The 20273-nt window shown below is 46.4% G+C and overlaps 1 protein-coding gene across 3 annotated transcripts in view; it reads left to right on the top strand.

Annotated features, from left to right (window-relative positions):
• SMOC1 (SPARC related modular calcium binding 1) overlaps positions 1 to 20273 on the top strand; it is a 173018-nt gene that overhangs the window by 75918 nt on the left and 76827 nt on the right. For all 3 annotated transcript variants that reach the window (XM_062181328.1, XM_062181327.1, XM_062181329.1), the window contains exon 3: positions 14 to 126. In XM_062181328.1, the coding sequence (XP_062037312.1) occupies positions 14 to 126 (113 nt within the window). The remainder of the gene's footprint in view (positions 1 to 13; positions 127 to 20273) is intronic.

The raw sequence follows: 20273 nt of genomic DNA, 5'->3' as shown, positions 1-20273 counted from the left end.
TCTCACCTTGCAGATGCCGGCCAGAGCAAGTGTCGCCTGGAGCGGGCTCAAGCCCTGGAGCAAGCCAAGAAGCCACAGGAGGCCGTGTTTGTCCCAGAGTGTGGCGAGGACGGCTCCTTTACCCAGGTGAGGCCTTGGCTAGTTCTCTGAGCGCTGCTTCTGGGACAGAGGCAGAGGGGAGGTGTCCCGGGGGTGTGGGGACCGCTTGGCACCTTTGCTTTCTGGGACAGAGCTCCCCGGTGTTGCCTCCCCGCCCCGTGGCCCCCCATGCCACCTCCTGCCAGCTGGCAGTGGGCCTGAGAAGACGTGTGCAAGTCTGCAAGTCTGAGCCAGGAAACTGGCATCGCTGGGTGCCCGTCCTCCCTGCTGGCTGTCTCTGCCCAGGGCCAGGCCTGCGTTTTTCTCTCCTGTCAAATGTGGGCTGATTATTTTTTCTTATCCATGCCAGTTTCCATGGGCAACCCTGGTATTCCCGTCTCTGTTTATTGCTGGCCCCCTGCATCCTCTGGCTTGTTACTCCCTGTCCTTGAGTGCAGTGGAGTCGGTCCTCTTGGAGTACTGAGTGTACCGGGGTCTCCGTGTGTGTGTGTGTGTGTGTGTACATGAGAGAGAGAGAGCGGGAGAGAGGGAGGGGGGGAAGGAAGGAGAAAGGGAGGGAAGGAGAGGGGAGGGAAGGGGGGAGAGGGACCAGGCTCAGACCCTAAAGTCTCTTTTTAGGCAGCCCCGCCTCTCATCCTGCATGGTCTCCTGGTTAGTACTTTGTGTAAACCACACTGATGTTGGCATGAACTGTTTCTGAAACAGGGCAGCATTGGGACAACAAAGTGCTCCTTAGGGAAACTTCTAGACTGTCCCCTTTCTGCATAAGGGCTTGTGCTGGGGGTGGGGCTGTAGTCTGGGAGGCGGGAGGCTTCTGGCGCTGGCTGATGAAGGTGCTGTCTGGGTGGCAGTGGGGAAGGTCACTGGACGAGGGTGAGCTCAGCCAGGTGGTTGGTAACGTCCTGGTGCCACTCCCAATGGAGTGGCATTTCAGGGATCTCGTTGTCTGGGGACAATGGCTTCAGGAGTTTTGATGCTTCTATATTAATTCTGATTTAGTGGCACAAAGATGTTGGGGTAGAGCTGTGGAGGGGGTTGGGCAGGTACCACACAGCAGTGCTTTATTTAGTTATTTATTTTTAAGATTTATTTTACTTGAAAGTCAGAGCTACACAGAGAGAAGGAAAGGCAGAGAGAGAGAGGTCTTCTATTCTGCTGGTTCACTCCCCAGTTGGGCTGCAACGGCCAGAGCTGCGCTGATCTGAAGCCAGGAGCCAGGAGCTTCTTCTGGGTCTCCCATGTGGGCGCAGGGGCCCAAAGACTTGCGATCCCAGACCATAGCAGAGAGTTTGATTGGAAGTGGAGCAGCCGGGTCTTGAACCAGCGCCCATATGAGGTGCTGGCTCTGCAAGTGGTGCCTTTACCCGCTGCGCCACAGCGCCAGCCCCAACAGTAGCGTTTTCAATGTCTCCTGTTTGATTAAAATGTTCAGCTAGGCTTGAGAGCCACTGGGTTAAACAGACTTGGCTGGGAAAGGTGTATTTTTAATTTGCTTTCTTGTTTAAACCGTCCCACAAGCCAGAGGGTGAGGGAGGTGTCATTATTAACATGTGCAGTTGAAGGACCAACAGAGGGACATGGAGTAGCCAAGCTGGGGTTCAGCTCAAGATCCCTCCCAAGTCTTCCATATTCTGCTGTTCTCTGAACTGGTGGCTTTGCAGGAGGCCCTGAGGTGTGCACTGGTAGGAGGCAGTGTGGTGCTATGGTTAGCACCTGGCTCCTGGAGTCAAACCAGGGCCTATGTGTGAAGGCCTGTCCCTACCACTGAGGGAGAGTCCCTGAGCCTCCTTGTCTGGGAGATGAAGATGCTTATCCCCATTCATCATCATTATAATATATAATAATAATCATGATACCTACTTATGTGTATGTTTGTTACGCATTATTGCATATCACTCACTGTTATGAACGTATTGTTGTAGCTTTCCTCATAAGGCTGTGGTGAGGATTAGGCAGTTAACACATGTGAAGCACTTGGGACTCACAGCTGCTCTGTGGACAGCTGCCATTAATGCTGTCCTGACTCCCAGCCCCACAGTGGCCCCACCACTCGCATCTCCCTGAGATTTTGTGGACGATACCACGTAAGGTGAAAAAACAGAAAACCAAAACCTTGTGTTGAATCTTGGTAAGTTCGCAAACCAATGAGCTCTCTCATCTGTCCTTTATTTGTGACTTGTTCTCGTGAAAAGAACATGATGGATGATCTTCGTATGCATTTCAGACTGCACCGTTGAGCATTCGTGTCTGGGGAGGGGGAAGCAAACCTCGCCCAGGCTCTTTTGGGGCCGAGACAGGGTAAAGACGTTGTTGGAGAGGAGGACGAAGCCAATGGGAGGCATTTTTTTTTTTTTCTTTCTCTGGGCTTGTGTAATCCTGGGTGTGTTTGATGAGAATGGTTGACCTCGGCCCCCCACCCCTCACTCCCCCTCAGTTCCAAAGTGTTTGCCACCTCGTGACAGACAGCCCGCTCTGGCCAGCCTTTGTTTAGGCGAGATCAGGCTGGACCAGGTGGTGTTTGCTGGGGGAAAGGAACTTCCAGATTAGTCCAGCCTGAATTGCTAAATGAGAGGGCCCCTGAAGTTCAGCAAAGGTTGTATAGACAATCAGGCACCTCCTTGTTAGTCTGACATGCTAAGCACTGCCATGTGTCCGCAGGCTCAGGGCTGGCTCACCCCGGTGGGCAGCCAGACAGCCAGACAGCAGGCCCACACCAGCTACGCTGATCGAAATGGATGTGTCTTTCCCCTGATCAAAGACACGGCAATCACTTCACAAGCTGGGGCTGCCTCTTTGCGTGTGCTTCAGTCACATGGACAGGCTTCCAAGATACTGTGAAACAAAGGGGGATGCTCTCCCCTCCCCCCGACCTCCACCATCACTTAGCTGAACACTTTTTGTTTTCAAGACCAAAACTCAGAGACAAGCTACACTGCTTTAATATCCTGTAGAATATTGACACGCACACATCCTGGTGTTAATAACAAGTACTTTAGCCCTGGGAATTATTATCCGTAACACCCTCGCGAGGTTGTGATGGGATGCTAATGGGATTGGAATTGTCTGGCATGGGGCGCAGCTTGCAACCACATGACTGAGTTGGCTTTAATGGGGTTCATGTGGGACTCTAGGGCTTCTGTTCTCTTCCTTTGTCTTCCCTTAGCCTCTTCCCTCCCTATTCCCACACACAAGAGGGGCTCTTCCTTCTACATTATAACGCCAGGGCTGCACAGCAAGTCACATGAGATTTTTGAAAGTCTCAGTACATGGGCCACATCCCAGACCATTAAATCAAATTCTGGGAGTGGGATCCAAGACACTGTATTTTTTAGAGCTCCCCAGGTGACACCAGTGTTTGGCTACAGTTGTGAGCCTCCGTTGGAAAGACTTCGCCACGCTTGTTTCTTGATTCCGTCATTGGAATGTGGAGCAAAGGCTCATTGATGACCTGGGAAGTAAGGCCAGGAGTTAAAGCTTTGCCCTTTGCTGTCTTAGATTCTTTCTCTTCTGAGTCTCAGGAACACAATTCCTGGTATCTGTTCTACCAGGCGGTTGTCTGGTGCCCAAACTGATGAACTGGAATCTCAGTTGTGGTGCAAAGGTGTTGGATTGCCACCATCAGGAAATGTTGGCTGGAGCTAGCTTGTCAAGCGCGTGTATCACTGAATGATAATGATGTGGCTCTTGACTGGGTGCCACTAGGTGCAAGACAGAATTTCACACCCATTAATCCTCACTGGAACATTTTGAGGTCATTATTAATACCATTATTATAAAGGGGAACTGAGTCTCCGAGGAGCTGAAAAGCTGATTTGAGGTCACTAAGCTAGAAAGGATTTGTGCTGAAGCCTTTGTAACTTTAAGGCCTGTGCTCTTAACTTTTTTTGTGTGCTACGAAAGAGGCCTTGATGCATATGTATTTCATTTTCATCACCATTGTTATTCCAGAAGTTCTTTCTGATGCTGTTACCCAATCAATCCAACCCACATTAAAAAATATCTTTTGATTATAGAAAATTTTAAAAAGACAAAAAAAAAAAGTAGAAATAAAGCATAACGGACTCCATGTACTCATCACCCGGCTTCAATAATGACTGACACGTGACCAGTTCTGTTTCATCTTTAACCCATTTTCATCTTTCACCCCAAACCGGACTGCTTCAAAGAAAATCCCCAGGCACAGGATTTTTTCATCCCAAACATGTTCCACTGTGTTCTGGGTTGTGTGCTGGTTGCTACTGGAGAATTATAAAACACAGTGTCCTCTGCCTTGAAGGAGTTTATATGCAGAAAGAATATTGAGATAAATCATAGAGTGACAGTATCAAGGACCATACATTTACAACTGTAGTACCTATTTCTTCCTTCCTTCCTTCCTTCCTTCCTTCCTTCCTTCCTTCCTTCCTTCCTTCCTTCCTTCCTTCCTTCCGTCTTCCTGTCTTTCTTTCTTAGATTTACTTATTTACTTGAAAGTCAACAGAGAGAAGGAGAGGCAGAGAGAGAGAGAGGTCTCCCAATTGGCCGCAACAGCTGGAACTGTGCTGATCTGAAGCCAGGAGACAGGAGCTTCCTCCGGATCTCCCATGCGGGTGCAGGAGCCCAAGGACTTGGGTCATCCTCCACTGCTTTCCCAGGCCATAGCAGAGAGCTGGGTTGGAAGTGGAGCAGCTGAGACTTGAATCAGTGCCCATATAGGATGCCGGCACTGCAGGCGGTGGCTTTACCTGCTACACCACTGTCGTAGGCCGTTGTAGAATTTGTTTCAAAATTTCACAAACTAGTTGGAGTTCTGATGTCATTGAGAAAATATAAATAAATTAAAATTTCAGAGCAGAAACACCTTAAGCAAAACTAAAATCAAAGGACACACAGTAGCCTAAATAAAAAGCTAATCTTATATAAAGAATTCTTCCAGGCCGGTGCTATTGCCCAGTGGATTGACGCCCTGGCCTCAAGCGCCGGCATCCCATATGGGCACCCGTTCATGTCCCGGCTGTTCTACTTCCGATCCAGCTCTCTGTTATGGCCTGGGAAGGCAGTGGAAGATGGCCCAAGTCCTTGGGCCCCTGCACCCACATGGAAGACCCAGAAGAGGCTCCTGGCTCCTGGCTTCGGATTGGTGCAGCTCTGGACATTGTGGCCATATGGGGAGTGAACCATCCAATGCAAGACCTCTCTCTCTCTCTGCTTCTCTCTCTGTGTAACTCTGACTTTCAAATAAGTAAATAAATCTTTTTTTAAAAAAAAAGAATTCTTCCAATTCAGAAAGAAAAAAGATCCTAGTAGAAAAATTAGCAAGAGCTATCAGGCAGACACCACAATTATAATGAATACTCAGTAAGTGATATGAATCATGTGTGATTGAGGAAGCCCAAACAAAAAAAGATGATAGATAATTTTTCTTAAAAAATTGGTAAAAAAATTTGGGAAATAGGATAATATCCAGAATTAGATGAAGGGAAAAGACTACTCCCATGTTGTCCTTGGGAAAGTATATTGGCACCAGCTTTTTAATGGGATAATTTTGCAATCTGGGGCAAAAGTGCTTAATTGTGTCCACATTTCAGATCTGTAATTCTGCTTTAGGAATTTATTCTAAGGAAGTTATTAAAATATGTGAAAATGTTTAGCCACAAAGATTTCAATATATGTTCTGTTTATAATAGTGACAATCCATAAACAATCTAAATATTCAACAATAAAGAATAACTTAGGTAAGTTATGACACAGCTACACTATGCAACTATCAAAATGCTGTGTGAAGATCATTTTATATATGTATGTATGTGTGTGTATGTGTATGTATATGTATATTAGCAACTTAAATAATGAAAAATATATTTTTCATTTTTAAAAATATTTATTTACTTGAAAGACAGAGTTACACAGAGAGAGAAGGAGAGGCAGAGAGAGAGAGAGGCCTTCCATCCACTAGTTCACTCCCAGTTGGCTGCAATGGCCAGAGCTGCACTGATCCTAAGCCAGGAGCCAGGAGCTTCCTCCAGGTCTCCCATGCGAGTGCAGGGGCCCAAGGACTTGGGCCATCTTCTACTGCTTTCCCAGGCCATAGCAGAGAGCTGGATCTGAAGTGGAACAGCCAGGACACGAACAGGCGCCCATATGGGATGCCTGCACTGCAGGCAGCAGCTTTACCCACTACGCCATAGCGCTGGCTCCATTTTTTTCTAAATAGAAAAGTTATACACACCCTGTAAAAAATTTTATGACAATGCAGAAATATGTAAGGCAGAAAGATAAAACCAGTACTTTCCTCTTCCTGAGATAGCAACAACTTAATCTGTAAGCCTCTCCATTTTCTTTCTCTTGTATACTGATTATCATTATTTAGAACAGAAGGGAATTGTATTACATCATATATTGTTTTATAACATTTTCTCATCTAATTATATTGTGAACTTGTTTCCATGTAGATTGTATACAGCTCTACTTCGTTTTCTAGAATAACTACATTGTGTTCCATTGTGTGAATGTACCTTGGATCCTAGAAATTTGGGGATTAAATTTCCAGAAGCCTTATACTGGGTCAAAAGGACATGCACTTAAGAAATTCATTCATTTATTTATTTAGGAGACTTTGAGAGGGGTAAGTCCTGGTGTTTCTAAAGTTTCCTTATATTTGCTAAACTCTGGGAGATAGAACACTTAACTTCCTAATGGCCCGTTTTGAGCTATGGAGTGGGTCTCATTCCTTTTTAGCTTGCCCTGGAAGTACTTTAGCTTATTCCTTTCAGATTCACTCCCCAGATACCCACAATGGCCCTGGGCCATGCTGAGAAACCAAAGCTGGGAGCTGGGAACTCAATCCAGATCTCCCATGTGGGAGGCAGGAACCCAACCACCGGAGCCATCACTGCTGTCTCCGAGGGTCTGCATTAGCAGGAAGCTGGAGTCAGGAGCTGGACCCTGGTATCAAACCTAAGGCACTCCAGTGTGGGATACAGGCATCTTAACTGGTGTCGTAACTGCTAGGCCAGACACTTACCCTGACGTGCACTTTTTAAGACATTTGGTACCAAAATTGCTGTCCATGTTGAACAACATGGTGGTTGATTAGTGGTTGTCAGACACTTTCTTATATAGATGGATTATAGTTTAACAATATTGTACATTATGAAATGCCATTCACTATGTTACTTCTATGTGAAAAAATGTATTTCCTGTCTTTCAGCTCCCTGTTCCAGGAACAGTCTTTCTTGATATAGCTCTGTAGGCACTAATATTTTTCCTGTTTTTATTCTAGCCATTGCTTTCCACATCAATGTACACATACAAAGGTGCTTCAAAAAGTTCATGTAAAATGGGATTAAAAAGATAAGTTTATTTGGTATCCCCCCAAAAGGTGGTCTAGCCATCTGATTTTGTTCTTTAAAATAACAACTCTCTTTGTTATCATTTACACATTATAAGTTGAAATTTATGCCTACAAGAGGTCTTCAAAACATGCATGAAAGATGCACATTATGAGGAAAACCTTTTGTGTATTATGGATTCTAACCTTTTTTGCACCAAAATAAACATATCTTTTAGTTCTATTTCCCCCACAAACTTTCTGAAGTACCTTCATAGTTCCTAGAACTTGGGAAACAGAACACTTATTTCCCTGGGGGTGGAGGGTTGGAGTAGGTCTCGTTCCTTTTGTACTCGCCCTGAAAGCACCTTGGCTTAACTCTCATATTTCCCATGAGTGCTACAGGCATGGGTGATTGACACCAGCTGTGAGCCTTTGTTGACCTGGGCTGATTACACATTGGCAGGCTGGCGGGCTATGCACCCTCATGGGGTAGAAAGGGTTTGTCCTTTCTTTGATGAGCCTAGAGCCCAGGGTACTGGTCTTTTATGCCTTAATATGGAAAGATGTTTGCCCAGGGAGGCATTATAGGGTCTCCTTGGACAGTGTAGAGGGCTCTGTAGGTCAAGTATCAAGGCCTGGGGTGCACCTGTAAGCTGGAGAGTCCTTGACCTTCTCTAGGCACAGATGGGCCCTTTGGATGCCCAAACAAAGCCTTTTCTGTGTGTTTGGGTGGATGGTGCCCTGAATTAGGCCTCTTCAGCTTCTGGGACATACACAATGCCAATTCTTTTTTTTTTTTAAAAAGTGGTCATATTTTTAAAAATTCAAGTCCATCCTTTATGTATAGAGGACATATATGGTAAATGGACTTTACTGTTGGGCAAGTTGTATTTCTCCTCTTTTGTTAAGTACTCAATAAACATGTTATTATTACATTTAAATATCTGCTTTGACCTGGGCATTTTAGTGCTTATTTCACATGTGTTTTTCATTGAATTGCTTTTTTTCCAAACAATTAGATATTGCATATAGTAATGTTTACAAAAATACCCTCTACTTAACATATACTTGCTGCTTAGCAAATGTTAGTTTTCTTCACATTAGGTCTCAGTTTGCCTAAGTGTAATATGGGAGAGGTGAGCTAGTCCACAGGTTGGCATAGTGAGATCTGTGGTCTAGCTATCTGGTTTTCTTCTTTGAAACAACAACCCTCTTTGTTATCATTTACACATTCTAAGTTTTACCTTTTCTGAGTGTACAGTTGAGTTTAGGGTACTCACAGGTGTTGTGCAACCATTGCTACTCTCCAATGCCAGAACATTGTCATCACCCAAGATAAATCCTGTACCTATTGGAAGTCACTCCCTATTACCTCTCTCCTCAGCCCCTGGCAACTGCTGACCTACTTTCACTTCTATTATTTGCTTATTCTGGACAGTTCATGTAGATGGAATCAAAATGCATGCCTTCTTATGTCTGGCTTATTGTAGTCAGCATAATGTTTTTAAAGTCTATCTATGTTGTAGCCTGAATCAATATTTAATTCCTTTTTCTTGTCAAATAATATTCTGTTGTAGTATATATATCCAAATCTGTTTACCTGTTCATCAGTGGATGGATACCTGGATTGTTTTCATATTTTGGCTATTCTAAATAATACTGTTGTGACCATTTGTGTATGTTTTTGTGTAGATATTTTATTTCAGTTCTCTTGATGTATATCTAGAAAGTAGAATTTTTCCTATGACCTATGCTAGGTCACATAGTAACTCAATATTTAAGCTTCTGAGGAAATCTTGTAAAGATTTATTTAGTTATTTAAAAGGACGAGTTACAGAGACACAGAGGCAGAGAGAGAGAGAGAGAGTGAGAGAAGAGAGAGAGAGAGAGAGGTCTTCCATCTGTTGGTTCATTTCCCAAAGAGCTGCAATGGCCAGAGCTGTCCCAGTTCAAAACTAGGAGCCTGGAGCTTCTTCTGGTCTCCCACACAAGTGCAGGGGCCCGAGGACTTGGGCCATCTTCTACTGCTTTCCCAGGCCATAGCAGAGAGCTGGATTGGAAGAGGAGTGGCTGGGACTCAAACCAGTGCCCATGTGGGATGACAGCACTAAAGGTGGTAGCTTTACTCACTATGCCACAGTGCTGGCTCCTTGATGAATGTTTTAAAACATGGCTGGGCCATTTTTTTTAAAAAAAGATTTATTTACTTATTTGAAAGTCAGAGTTACACAGAGAGAGGAGAGGCAGAGAGAGAGAGAGAGAGAGAAGTCCTCCATCTGATGGTTCACTCCCCAGATTGCCGCAATGGCCAGAGCTACGCAGATCCGAAGCCAGGAGCCAGGAGCTTCCTCCGGGTCTCCCACGTGGGTGCAGGGGCCCAAAGACTTGAGCCATCCTCCACTGCTTTCCCAGGCCATAGCAGAGAGCCGAATTGGAAGTGGAGCAGCCAGGTCTCGACCGGCGCCCATATGGAATGCCGGCGCTTCAGGCCAGGGCGTTAACCCGCTGAGCCACAGTGCCAGACTCGACCATTTTACATTCTCATAAGCAATATATAAATTTTCCAACTTTTCTATGCCTTTGCCAACACTTATTATTATCTATGTTAATATAGCCATCTTGGTGGGTATGGAGTAGTATCTCATGATTTTAAATTGTAATTCCCTAATGACTAATGATTTTGAGCATCTTTCCATGTGCTTTTTGGCAATTTTTATATCTCTGGAGAAATGCTTATTTAGATCCTCTATCCATTTATTTTTAAATTTTTTTTAAAGATTTATTTATTTACTTGAAAGAATTACACAAAGAGAGAAGGAGAGGCAGAGAGAGGGAGAAAGGTTTTCAATCTGCTGGTTCACTCCCCAGATGGACGCAACGGTCAGAGCTGCGCAAATCCGAAGCCAGGAACCAGGAGCTTTTTCCAGGTCTCCTACACGGGTGCAGGGGCCCAAGGACTTGGGCTATCTTCTACTGCTTTCCCAGACTATTAGCAGAGAGCTGGATAGGAAGTGGAGCAGCTGGGACCAGAACCTGCACCCATACGGGATGGCAGCACTGCAGCCCGCAGCTTTACTCGCTACGCCACAGCGCCAGCTCCTCCATCCATTTATTAACTCAGTTATTTTCTACCTTATTATTGAGTTGTAACAGCTCTTTATATGTTCTAGATATGAGTCTTAGCAGAGAGATGATTCACAAATGTTTCCTCCCATCCTATGATTTGTCTTTTCACTTTCTCGATAATGTTCTTTGAGACACAAAGTTTTAATTTTGAGGTTTAACTTATCTATTTCTTTCTTTTATTGCTTTTTCTTTTTTTGTCATACCTAAGAAACTATTCCTTAATCCAAGGTAATAAAGATTTACTCTCACGTTTTTTGTTTGTTTGCTTTTGAGAATTTTATAGTTTTACATTTAGGTCGTTGGTCCATTTTGAATTAGTTTTTGTGCATGGTGTGAGGTAGGGGTCCAGCTTCATCCTCTTGCCTGTGGATAGTCAGTTATCTCAGCACTACTTCCTTCCTGAATCATTGGTACCTTTGTTGAAAATCAGTTGACTATTAATGTGATGACTTATTTTGGACTCTCAGTTCTATCCCATTGATCTACATGTCCAGCCTTTTGCTAGTGCCACCCTCTCTTGATTATCATAACATTGAAGTAAATTTGGAATATCTTTTTCCCTTCCCAAGTGAGCAGTGAGGGGGTGCTGCACCATACCCATGTGTAGGGTTGATGCCAGCTCCTCTTACCAGGGCAGTGCATCTAGGAAGAGAAATGCCCAGGAGCAGGTCGCCTGGACTGTGGCCCAAGATGATGTGACAGTTTCTGTCTCTGTGCTTTGATACTTTCAGAGGAAGGGAAAGGTCAGAGAGAGAAAAGTGCAAATTGGAGGTAAGAAGCTCTACAGAATTACCAAAGATGAGAGACTTGTATAACACTAAGAGCTCTCAATCTTTGAGAGGCTAATATTTCTTTAGAATTTATAAGTAGGGAAAAATGTTTTTCCAATTAGCAACCATGAGGTATAGTGAGGAAACGTGTTGCTGCTTGTCCATGTAGAGCACTGGGCTTCTGCTGGCTCCTCTCTTGGTAGTCAGTCCTCTGTGGCCACTAAGGTTCTCAGCACATGGAGAGCTAGGAAGACATGGAAGCTGGTGAGTGGCAGCCAGCAGTCAGCTTCTTGAGGGGGGACTCTACCTTTGGCCTTTCTGACGGGAGATACAGGTGGCATGTAATTTGCGATGAGTAAGCAATTTAAGTTATGCAGCTGTAAATGTAATATTTTAATTATGTAAATGATGGCAGGGGCAGGGCCTAGTCCATTCATGTGTAGGAAGAATTCGTCTGATCTTCTGCACATGGTGGGAACATTGGTATGCCCAGGGTTGCTCACCAGTTGCAGGCATGTGCAGTAAGTTGAGGGTGGATGGAGCACGTTTTGAGCTCCTGACAGTGTTTCCATTGTGCTCTGTGGGGACTGCCTACCCCAGCCTCTGCTCTGTCCTATTCATCAATGGCTGGTCTTGTGCTGAATGGTCACTCTACGTCTTCTCCTAGATTGGCTGGTGTCATCTGCTTTGGAGCAAGCACGCAGGGTCTGGGTGCGCCCAGCTGGGCCTCTGAGCTCCCTGTAGCCCATGCTGATTCTGTCCCTACAGTTTGTCTATTATGAAAATGAAAGGAGCAAGCTCTGGGCGGTATCTGCAGCTGTCCTTCGGCAAGGGCGTGCACTTGGGAGGGAGGGAAAGATGGAAGCTGCTTCTCTGGTCTTCCTGCTGGCTGTGGAGGGGGAGCGGCTCTGGGATGCGAAGCTTCTGCCAGATAATCACCATCATCATAACAATGGCATTTTTTTGCTTATGTAGCACTCACAGTGTTTCAGGCTGACACACGTTAAGTTATTCAATCCTCACTACACTTATTTTTATTTATTTTTTTAACTGCCTGGCTGCAGAATTCCTGGCCCTACTCTCCACTCCCACAGCCCCTACCAAGGAGGTTACCATCTTTTAAAGTGCTGTGCCGTCCTAGGGCATACCTGGAAGGGTGACTCCCAGGAGTAAGTCAGGGAAGACTGTCACCAGGGGAATTTTCAGTGGAGCCACAGATGTGTGGTCTGGAAATGAAGACACAGAGGATGAATGGAAACGATGACCCAAGGGCTCCATGAGAGCCATCTTCAGACCTGTGTCTGAGAATGACAATAGCCTTTTTTTTTTTTGGACAGGCAGCGTGGACAGTGAGAGAGAGAGAGACAGAGAGAAAGGTCTTCCTTTGCTGTTGGTTCACCCTCCAATGGCTGCTGCGGCCGGTGCATCGCGCTGATCCGATGGCAGGAGCCAGGTGCTTCTCCTGGTCTCTCATGTGGTTGCAGGGCCCAAGCACTTGGGCCATCCTCCACTACCCTCCCGGGCCACAGCAGAGAGCGGGCCTGTAAGAGGGGCAACCGGGACAGAATCCGGTGCACTGAGGACTAGAACCCGGTGTGTCGGCGCCGCAGGTGGAGAATTAGCCTATTGAGCCACGGCGCCGGCCTACAATAGCCTTTTATTGTGTGCTCACAGAGAGGACCCACATGAAGACTAGCACCCTGACTCGGAGAAGGGAAGGCATTTTTACAAGTAGAGTAGTCCACAGATGGAATGTCTGACACAAAGGGGACTTACCTTCCTTTTAGTTTTTAAAACATTGATTTGAGAGGAGAGGGAGAGAGAGAAAGAGAGAGAGATCGTCATCTGCTGGTTCACCCCTCAAATGCATGCAACAACTGGGCTGGGCCAGGCTGAAGCCAGGAGATGGAGGCTCAGTTCATGTCTCCCGTGGGGATGGCAGGAACCCAATTACTTAAACCATCAGTGCTGCCGCCCGAAGTCTGCATTAGCAGGAAGCTGGAGTCAGGAGCCAGAGCCAGCATTTGAACCCAGGTTCTTTGATATGGGATGCAGGTGTCTTAACCTCTAGGCTAAACATCTGTTCCCAGGACTTCTTAGCCCAGGAAGTGGACAAGCAGAAACCAAATGGACATCCTGCCAGGAAGCCATGGGGTGTGGAGAGGGGGTGCTACTGCGTTAGGAAAGGGGTTAAATTGGTAACCTCTGAGGGAGAAAATTACACTTTTTAGGATTTTACGAGGTGGTCTGGCACACAGTAGGCTCGCAGCAAACCCTTATTGAGGAAACTTCCAGGCAGAGCCATTAATGCACACACGTTTAGGGCTATTCCTACTGTACCGTGAGGCCGTGTAGCAAGCCAGGAGGTGACCTGCAGGGCAGTCACAGGAGTTTTCTGCAAAATGGAAGGCATCAGAGTTTTTGTTTTTGCTTTTGCTTTTGTTTTGATATCAAAATAGGGAAGGGGATAGGAACAAAGGAGGGAGGTAGGGAGACAGGAAAGTTGAACTGAAGTGGAAGTGAAGTCAGACACCTAAAGGAAAAAGGGGCATCCCCTCCCAGGGCTACCTCTGTCTTGCCACCAGCTGGCTCGCTCACAGTTCTGACTTGAACAGAGCTCTGGCATATCGGGAACTTTCTTTTTTTTAAAAAAAAATTTTATAGAAAGCTTTTATTTAATAAATATAACTTTTGTAAGTACAACTTTTGGATTATAGCAGTTCTTCCCCCCATACCCACCTTCCCACCCCCAAACCATCCCACTGCCTACTCTCTCTCCCCCATCCCATTCTTCCTTAAGATTCATTTTTAATTATCTTTATACACAGAAGATCAACTCTGTACTAAGTAAAGATTCCAACAGATTGCACCCACACAGACACACAAAGTATAAAGTACTGTTTGAAGACTAGTTTTACTGTTAATTCTCATAATACAACACATTAAGGACAGAGGTCTCACATTTTGGAGTAAGTGCGGAACTTTCTTATTGGATGTTCCTGAAATGGAACTAAAAGTAAACGAGTAAAAGCCACCATGCTCGCTGCTTGCTAAGCCTGGGTCATTATAGGCACAGAACAGGAGTAGAAGTCAAGAAAATAAAAGTCCTTGGGGCCCTGAAGTCCCAACACTCTGGTGTTTATAGTATCTTTATGCATGTGTTGGGAGTATAGGTCATACTTTTTTGGAAAATACATACAAAAATATTCTTCATCATATATTTGGAATAGCGGTGCTAACACTGATAATCAGGGACTAGTTCATAAATTTCCACCTTACTCTTAAATAGCAAAAATTCAGAGAATTGCAGCCCTTCCGGGGCGACCTCAGAAATGCCTGGCTTATCTTCTCCTTCCTCTCCCCTTCCCCCTTCCATCCCAGGGCTCAGGCGCTGCTTGTCACCTCTAACCAGTGGTCCCCCACCTCTGCTGATGCCACCAGAGACAGAGAGCTCAATTCCCACAGTGACAAAATCCATACTCCAGTTGGGGTAGGGTTTGTGGAAAGTCATTTTTCACACTGATTTGAAGGCTGTCTTCCCATTATTTCCAACAGATGACCTCAGTTCCAGTGATAGGACTTACAGAACCCACAGAAATCCCACTTCCTACAGGAAGATCTGAAGATGGACAATGTTATGTCCTCATGTAATTCTCATTTTTTAAAAAAGATTTGGGGCCGGCGCTGTGGTGCAGTGGGTAAACTACCGCCTGCAGTGCCAGTATCCCTTATGGGTGCCAGTTGGTGTCCCGGCTGCTCCACTTCCGATCCAGCTCTCTGCTATGTCCTGGGAAAGCAGTAGAAGGTGACCCAAGTCCTTGACCCCTGAACACATATGGGAGACCCAGAAGAAGCTCCTGGCTTCAGATCAGCGCAGCTCCGGCCATTGCAGCCATCTAGGGAGTGAACCAGCGGATGGAAGACATCTCTCTCTCTCTCTCTCTGCCTTGCTGTAGGCTGCCTTTCACACAGAGAGGTAGAAAGAGAACTTCCATCTGCTGGGTCACTCCCCAGATGGCTGCAACAGCCTGTACTGAGCCAGGCTGAAGCCAGGAGCCATGAGCTTCTTCCGGGTCTCCTGTGTGTGTGGCAGGAGCCCAACTACTTGGGCCATCTTCTGCTGCTTTTCTCAGGCCATTAGCAGGGAGCTAGATGGGAAGTGGAGCAGCCAGAACACGAACTGGCACCCATGTGGGATGCCAGTGTTGCAGGTGGTGGCTTTACTCACTGTGTCACAATGCCAGCCCTGGAATTCTTATTCTTTACCAACAAATATTTGTTTTTCCCTGGCAAAAATACTTGGATCTCCTACTCATTCTCATGTCACAAGGGCTTATACCTCTCCTCCTAGCCTCTTTACTTCTGAATCTGACCTTCCAAGACCCTCTTTTTTAAAAATATCTTTTCTTCTACTTAAAAGGCAAGGGGAAAGAGAGAAAGAGAGAGAGAGAGACCAACTTGCATTTGGTGGTTCACTCCCCTAATGTAATAGCTAGGCTGGGTCAGGCTGAAGCCAGATGCCTGGTGCTCTACTTGTGTCCTTCCTGGATCAGAAGTGAAGTAGCTGGGACTTGAACTAGCACTCCAAGATAGGATGTGGGTGTCCCAAGTATCAGCTTAACCCATTGCACCACAAAACCCACCCTGACAAGGCCCTTCTTATAAAGCAAACTTCCCCAAACTGGACACAAGATTTCAGACGTGGTCATGAACAGCCTAAGGGAGAACAGGGATGCCCCTTGTTGTTAGCCCACCACTTCCAACTAATGTCATGTTGACAGCCATGCTACACCATCAAGTCCTAAAAAATATAGTCAACAAGGACCCCTGCATTTATTAGGAGGATTTGAAATTGAAGGATGATTTTTCTTCCCAGGATCCCCTCTTCAATTCTGGAATGTGAGGTAAATATTATAAAAGGAAAATCCCTGGTTCTCCAATAAATTTTGCTCCCTCAACTTGGCATAAGGAGATTAGGTCTAACAAGATGTCCAAGAATAGTAGTGCATTGAATCTATAGCCTCTCTCCTCCCTGCAAAGGAGGAGTAACACATGAAATTAGTGTGTGGGGGGTCACATTCTACATGTGATGCTCTTTTGGATGCATTGCTTGTCTTGTCGCGGTTCATCTCAATAACCTTCTTGGTGGTGTCTCAGCACTGTCTCTGAGATAGGATCAGTGACGTTAAGAGCAGCAGGCAGACTAAAAAGAGAAAACGTCTCAGACACTCACTGCTAAAAGAGAGTTGGAGAAACATCCGCATGCCTTCTGCTTTCAGTTAACTTTTCCCACTCCCAAATGTTCAGGTACATAACTGTGGTCACTTCTTTGCTTGTGTAAAATACGCAGTCAAGCCTGTTCCTTTGCCCATGGTTCGTGCTTTCTATTTTATAAAGCAGGCACAGAAAACTAGAAGGCGGTGGGAGTAAGTCATGGGGTAGGAATGCCCTGTGCCTTGGTGGGGATTCCGATTGTCCTTGAAGTTCTGAGGCAAATCAAAAGTGAATATTGTAATAGAATGGCTGTAAGAAGAAAGGAGTATGTGCTTGTTCCATCACTGACAGCTTGCGAAAATGTTGCAAAAAAGAAAAGAGGGGTTGTTGTTGTTGGAGGGAAATAGTTTTGAACGCAGTGAACTAAATGGGATCTTGCTATCTGGACCGTAGAAAGTAGGACTGGGCAAGCCAAGAAGGAGACCAGCAAGGCTTGCAGCTCACTGTCTTGTGCTCCCTCCCCAACCATGTTTCAGAGAATACAAAGAGGTCAAGTGCTCTGCTCACAAAAATGAAGGGTGAGTCCCCTAGATGAATACGTGTAGGAATTGCTGAAAACGGCACTGTTGTCTTAGGGTTCAACCATTCATTGATTTAAAGCCGGGAGAAATCCTGAGGTAGAGAAGTTTTCTGAGTTTGTTTAACCCAGTATTTCCAGGGCTCGTTGTCCAGAGAGCACTTTTGTGCCCAGTAGCTCCTATTCATGCCCTAGAGAACACCAGTGCATCAACACTGCATCATTAAGATGGTGAGGATATCGGCTCCATGTTCCTGGGAGACAGAGAAGAAAGGGGGCCCATGTAGGGGACCGTTTTCATTGTGGGCATCCTGGGGAAGTGGAGTGCCTGGTAGGAAGGAGAGAAAAAGAGCAATCAAGTAAAGGACTGCTCTGAGAAGGGAGGTCTGACCCCTGCCAGAGAAGCCCTAAAGAAGAGCTGGGGGTGGGCGAGTATTTGCTGTAGCAGTTAAGATGTGACTCGGGACACCTACATCCCATATAGCAGTGTCTGGGTTTGAGTCCTGCCTCCATTTCTGGTTCCAGCTTCCTGCTAGTGTGCACCTTGGGAAGCAACAGGTGAGAAGGCTCAAGTACTTGGGACCCTGCATGTGGGAGGTCCAGACTGAGCTCCTGGTTCCTGACTTGGTTTTAGCCCAGCCATGGCTGTTGAAGACATTTGGAGGAGTGAGCCAGCAGATATTGTCTCAGTCTCTTTCTCTCTGTCTCTCAGGTAAAAAGAAAATAAGAAGTGTTTAAAAATTAAAAATTGGGCCGGTGCCATGGCTCACTTGGTTAATCCTCGCCTGTGGCACCAGCATCCGATATGGGCACCGGATTCTAGTCCTGGTTGCTCTTCTTCCAGTCCAGCTCTCCGCTGTGGCCCAGGAGGGCAGTGGAGGATGGCTCAAGTGCTTGGGCCCCTGCACCCACATAGGAGACCAGGAGGAAGCACCTGGCTCCTGGCTTCGGATCGGTGCAGCGCCGGCCGTAGTAGCCATTTGGGGAGTGAACCAACGGAAGGAAGACCTCTCACTGTCTGTAACTACCTATCAAATAAAAAATAAATAAAAATTAAATAAATAATTGAATAAAAGAAGAACCAAGGGAAAGCCAGCCAGTGGGTGTGGTGGAGGCCACCATGCTGTTGTCCAAACCATGCTAGAAAAGCCCTCCCGGTCACTCTCTTCCTACAGCCTCGTCGAGGAGAATTTTTACACCCAAAGGAATTGTATTTGCCAGACAATCACAAGGCGAAAAGAGCCTCAGTCAGTTCCCTCGGACTCCAGTGCTGGCGCCCACTTCCTTTCCCCTTCTCCCTTCTAGATCAGAGATTTCCGGGGCTGGGTACCCTGCCACAGCTCTGTCCCCGAGCCTCATTGGTCAGGTGTCTGGGTCAGACTGGTGATCGCTAAGGCTTATTCCAGCTCTGTGGGTTCTGAAATGATCTGAGCACTTGGAGGTGACCTTTGAACAATCAACTTCTGCTGCCTGTGCCTGTCTAAAGGCTGTGCACACGGGATGACTTTGAGGCCCAATGAGATAACCCACAGACCCTCAGTGGGGATCAAGAAGCTGTTGTCATGGTAACGGGCAGTCGTTCCGTGAGCGGTGCAGCCCCCGTGGGTGACAGTTGTCTGAGCGCAGGGTCCCTCTGTCCCTCTGCTTTTCCCAGTGCTGCCCTCCCCTCGCTCCCCCAGCTGGCTTCCCTGTGAGCTTATCTTCTGTCTGCTCCTCTCTATTCATCCATCACCCAACTGCCTCTGTCGGGAGCACTGGCCTCCCATGTTCTCCCAGGTGTCGGACTGTTGGACTAATCTTGAGGATAAGCAGGCTTAAAATAATTTCACATTTGTCTTCATTTGGACACTGGGCTGTTTGCATAAAGGACTTCTTGCCAGAAATGTTAAACTCTGTGAGCCAGAGATGAAACTTATCTGAGAACACACTGTTTTAAAGGACGAGGGCCTTTCGGAAAAGAGCGTGGAAAAGCAGGATTACAGCGTAAGTTCGGGTGGTGAGCATTTTGCTTAGTGGTTAAGCCAACTGCGTCCCATATGGGATGGAATGCTTGGGTTTGATCCCTGTTAGATATTAATGTTAGCCATCGCAAAACACACCGAACACCAGAGTAAGGGAAAAGGTTTATTGGGGAACACCCAACAGTCCGGAGTGAAGGGGCGGGGAAGGAAAAAGAGAGAGAAAGAGTATAAGAGAGAGAGCCAGAGGAGAGGAGCTAGTGAGGAGAGAAGATAGAGCAGAGAGACGAGAGACGAGAGGAGGAGAGGACCCAAGAGAGAGAGCCAAGAGAGCACGTGTTCAGGAACAGGCCCTTTTAAAACTTTGCCTGAGGGCGGGCAGGGAAGCAGGAGCAGCGAATCCCATTAGGATGGGGGTGGAGCTTGACCACAGAGGTTGGGCCATGTGGCCACCTGGCTAAAACTGCGCCAGTTTCCTAACAATCCCTAGTTCCGGCTCCCGATTCCAGCTTCCTGCTAGTGCAGACCCTGGGAGCAGCAGGGATGACTTAGTGACTAGGCTTTTGCCGCCCATGTGGGAGACCTGAACCGCATTTCCAGCTCTAGCTCTGGCCCTGGCCCACCCCTGGCCATTGCAGGCATTCGGGGGCTAGACTAGCAGAAGGGAACTCTTTCTCTCATGTCTTTGCCTCTCAGATAAATAAATGTTTATTATTTAATTCCATTTTCTATGAACTTAAAAAAATTATTTAGTTAGTTGACAGAGAGAGAAAAAGAGAGTAAGTGCTTCCATCTTCTGGTTCACTCTCCAAGTGCCCACAACAACTAAGAAAGGGCTGGGCTAAAACCAGGAGCTGGGAATTCAGTCTGGGTCTTCCACATGGGTGACAGGAACCCAGGTACTCCAGTCATCACCTGCTGCCTTCCAGGGTGTGCAAAGCAGGAAGCTGGAATCAGGCCTGGAGGCAGGACTTGAACCCAGGCACCCAGATATGGGGTGTGGGCATCCCAAGTGGAAGACAAATGCCTGGCCCTCCACAAACCCTTTGAAGTATCCAAGTGCCCTTAGGAATACATTTGTATTCAGCAGGGTGGTTACAATGGAAGCAGAGAGTAAGCTCACTTAGAATGATGGGCAAACACTTTTTATGTCTTAAGGAAGATCCACCAATGGACACTGCTGCCTCCCCAGGGTGCTGCAGTGTGGGATTGAGCAA

This window comes from Lepus europaeus, chromosome 22 (assembly GCF_033115175.1).
Source record: "Lepus europaeus isolate LE1 chromosome 22, mLepTim1.pri, whole genome shotgun sequence".
NCBI classification, from domain to species: domain Eukaryota; kingdom Metazoa; phylum Chordata; class Mammalia; order Lagomorpha; family Leporidae; genus Lepus; species Lepus europaeus.
The sequence above is the reverse complement of the archived record's forward strand: the minus strand, read 5'-3'. Positions and strand labels throughout refer to the sequence as shown.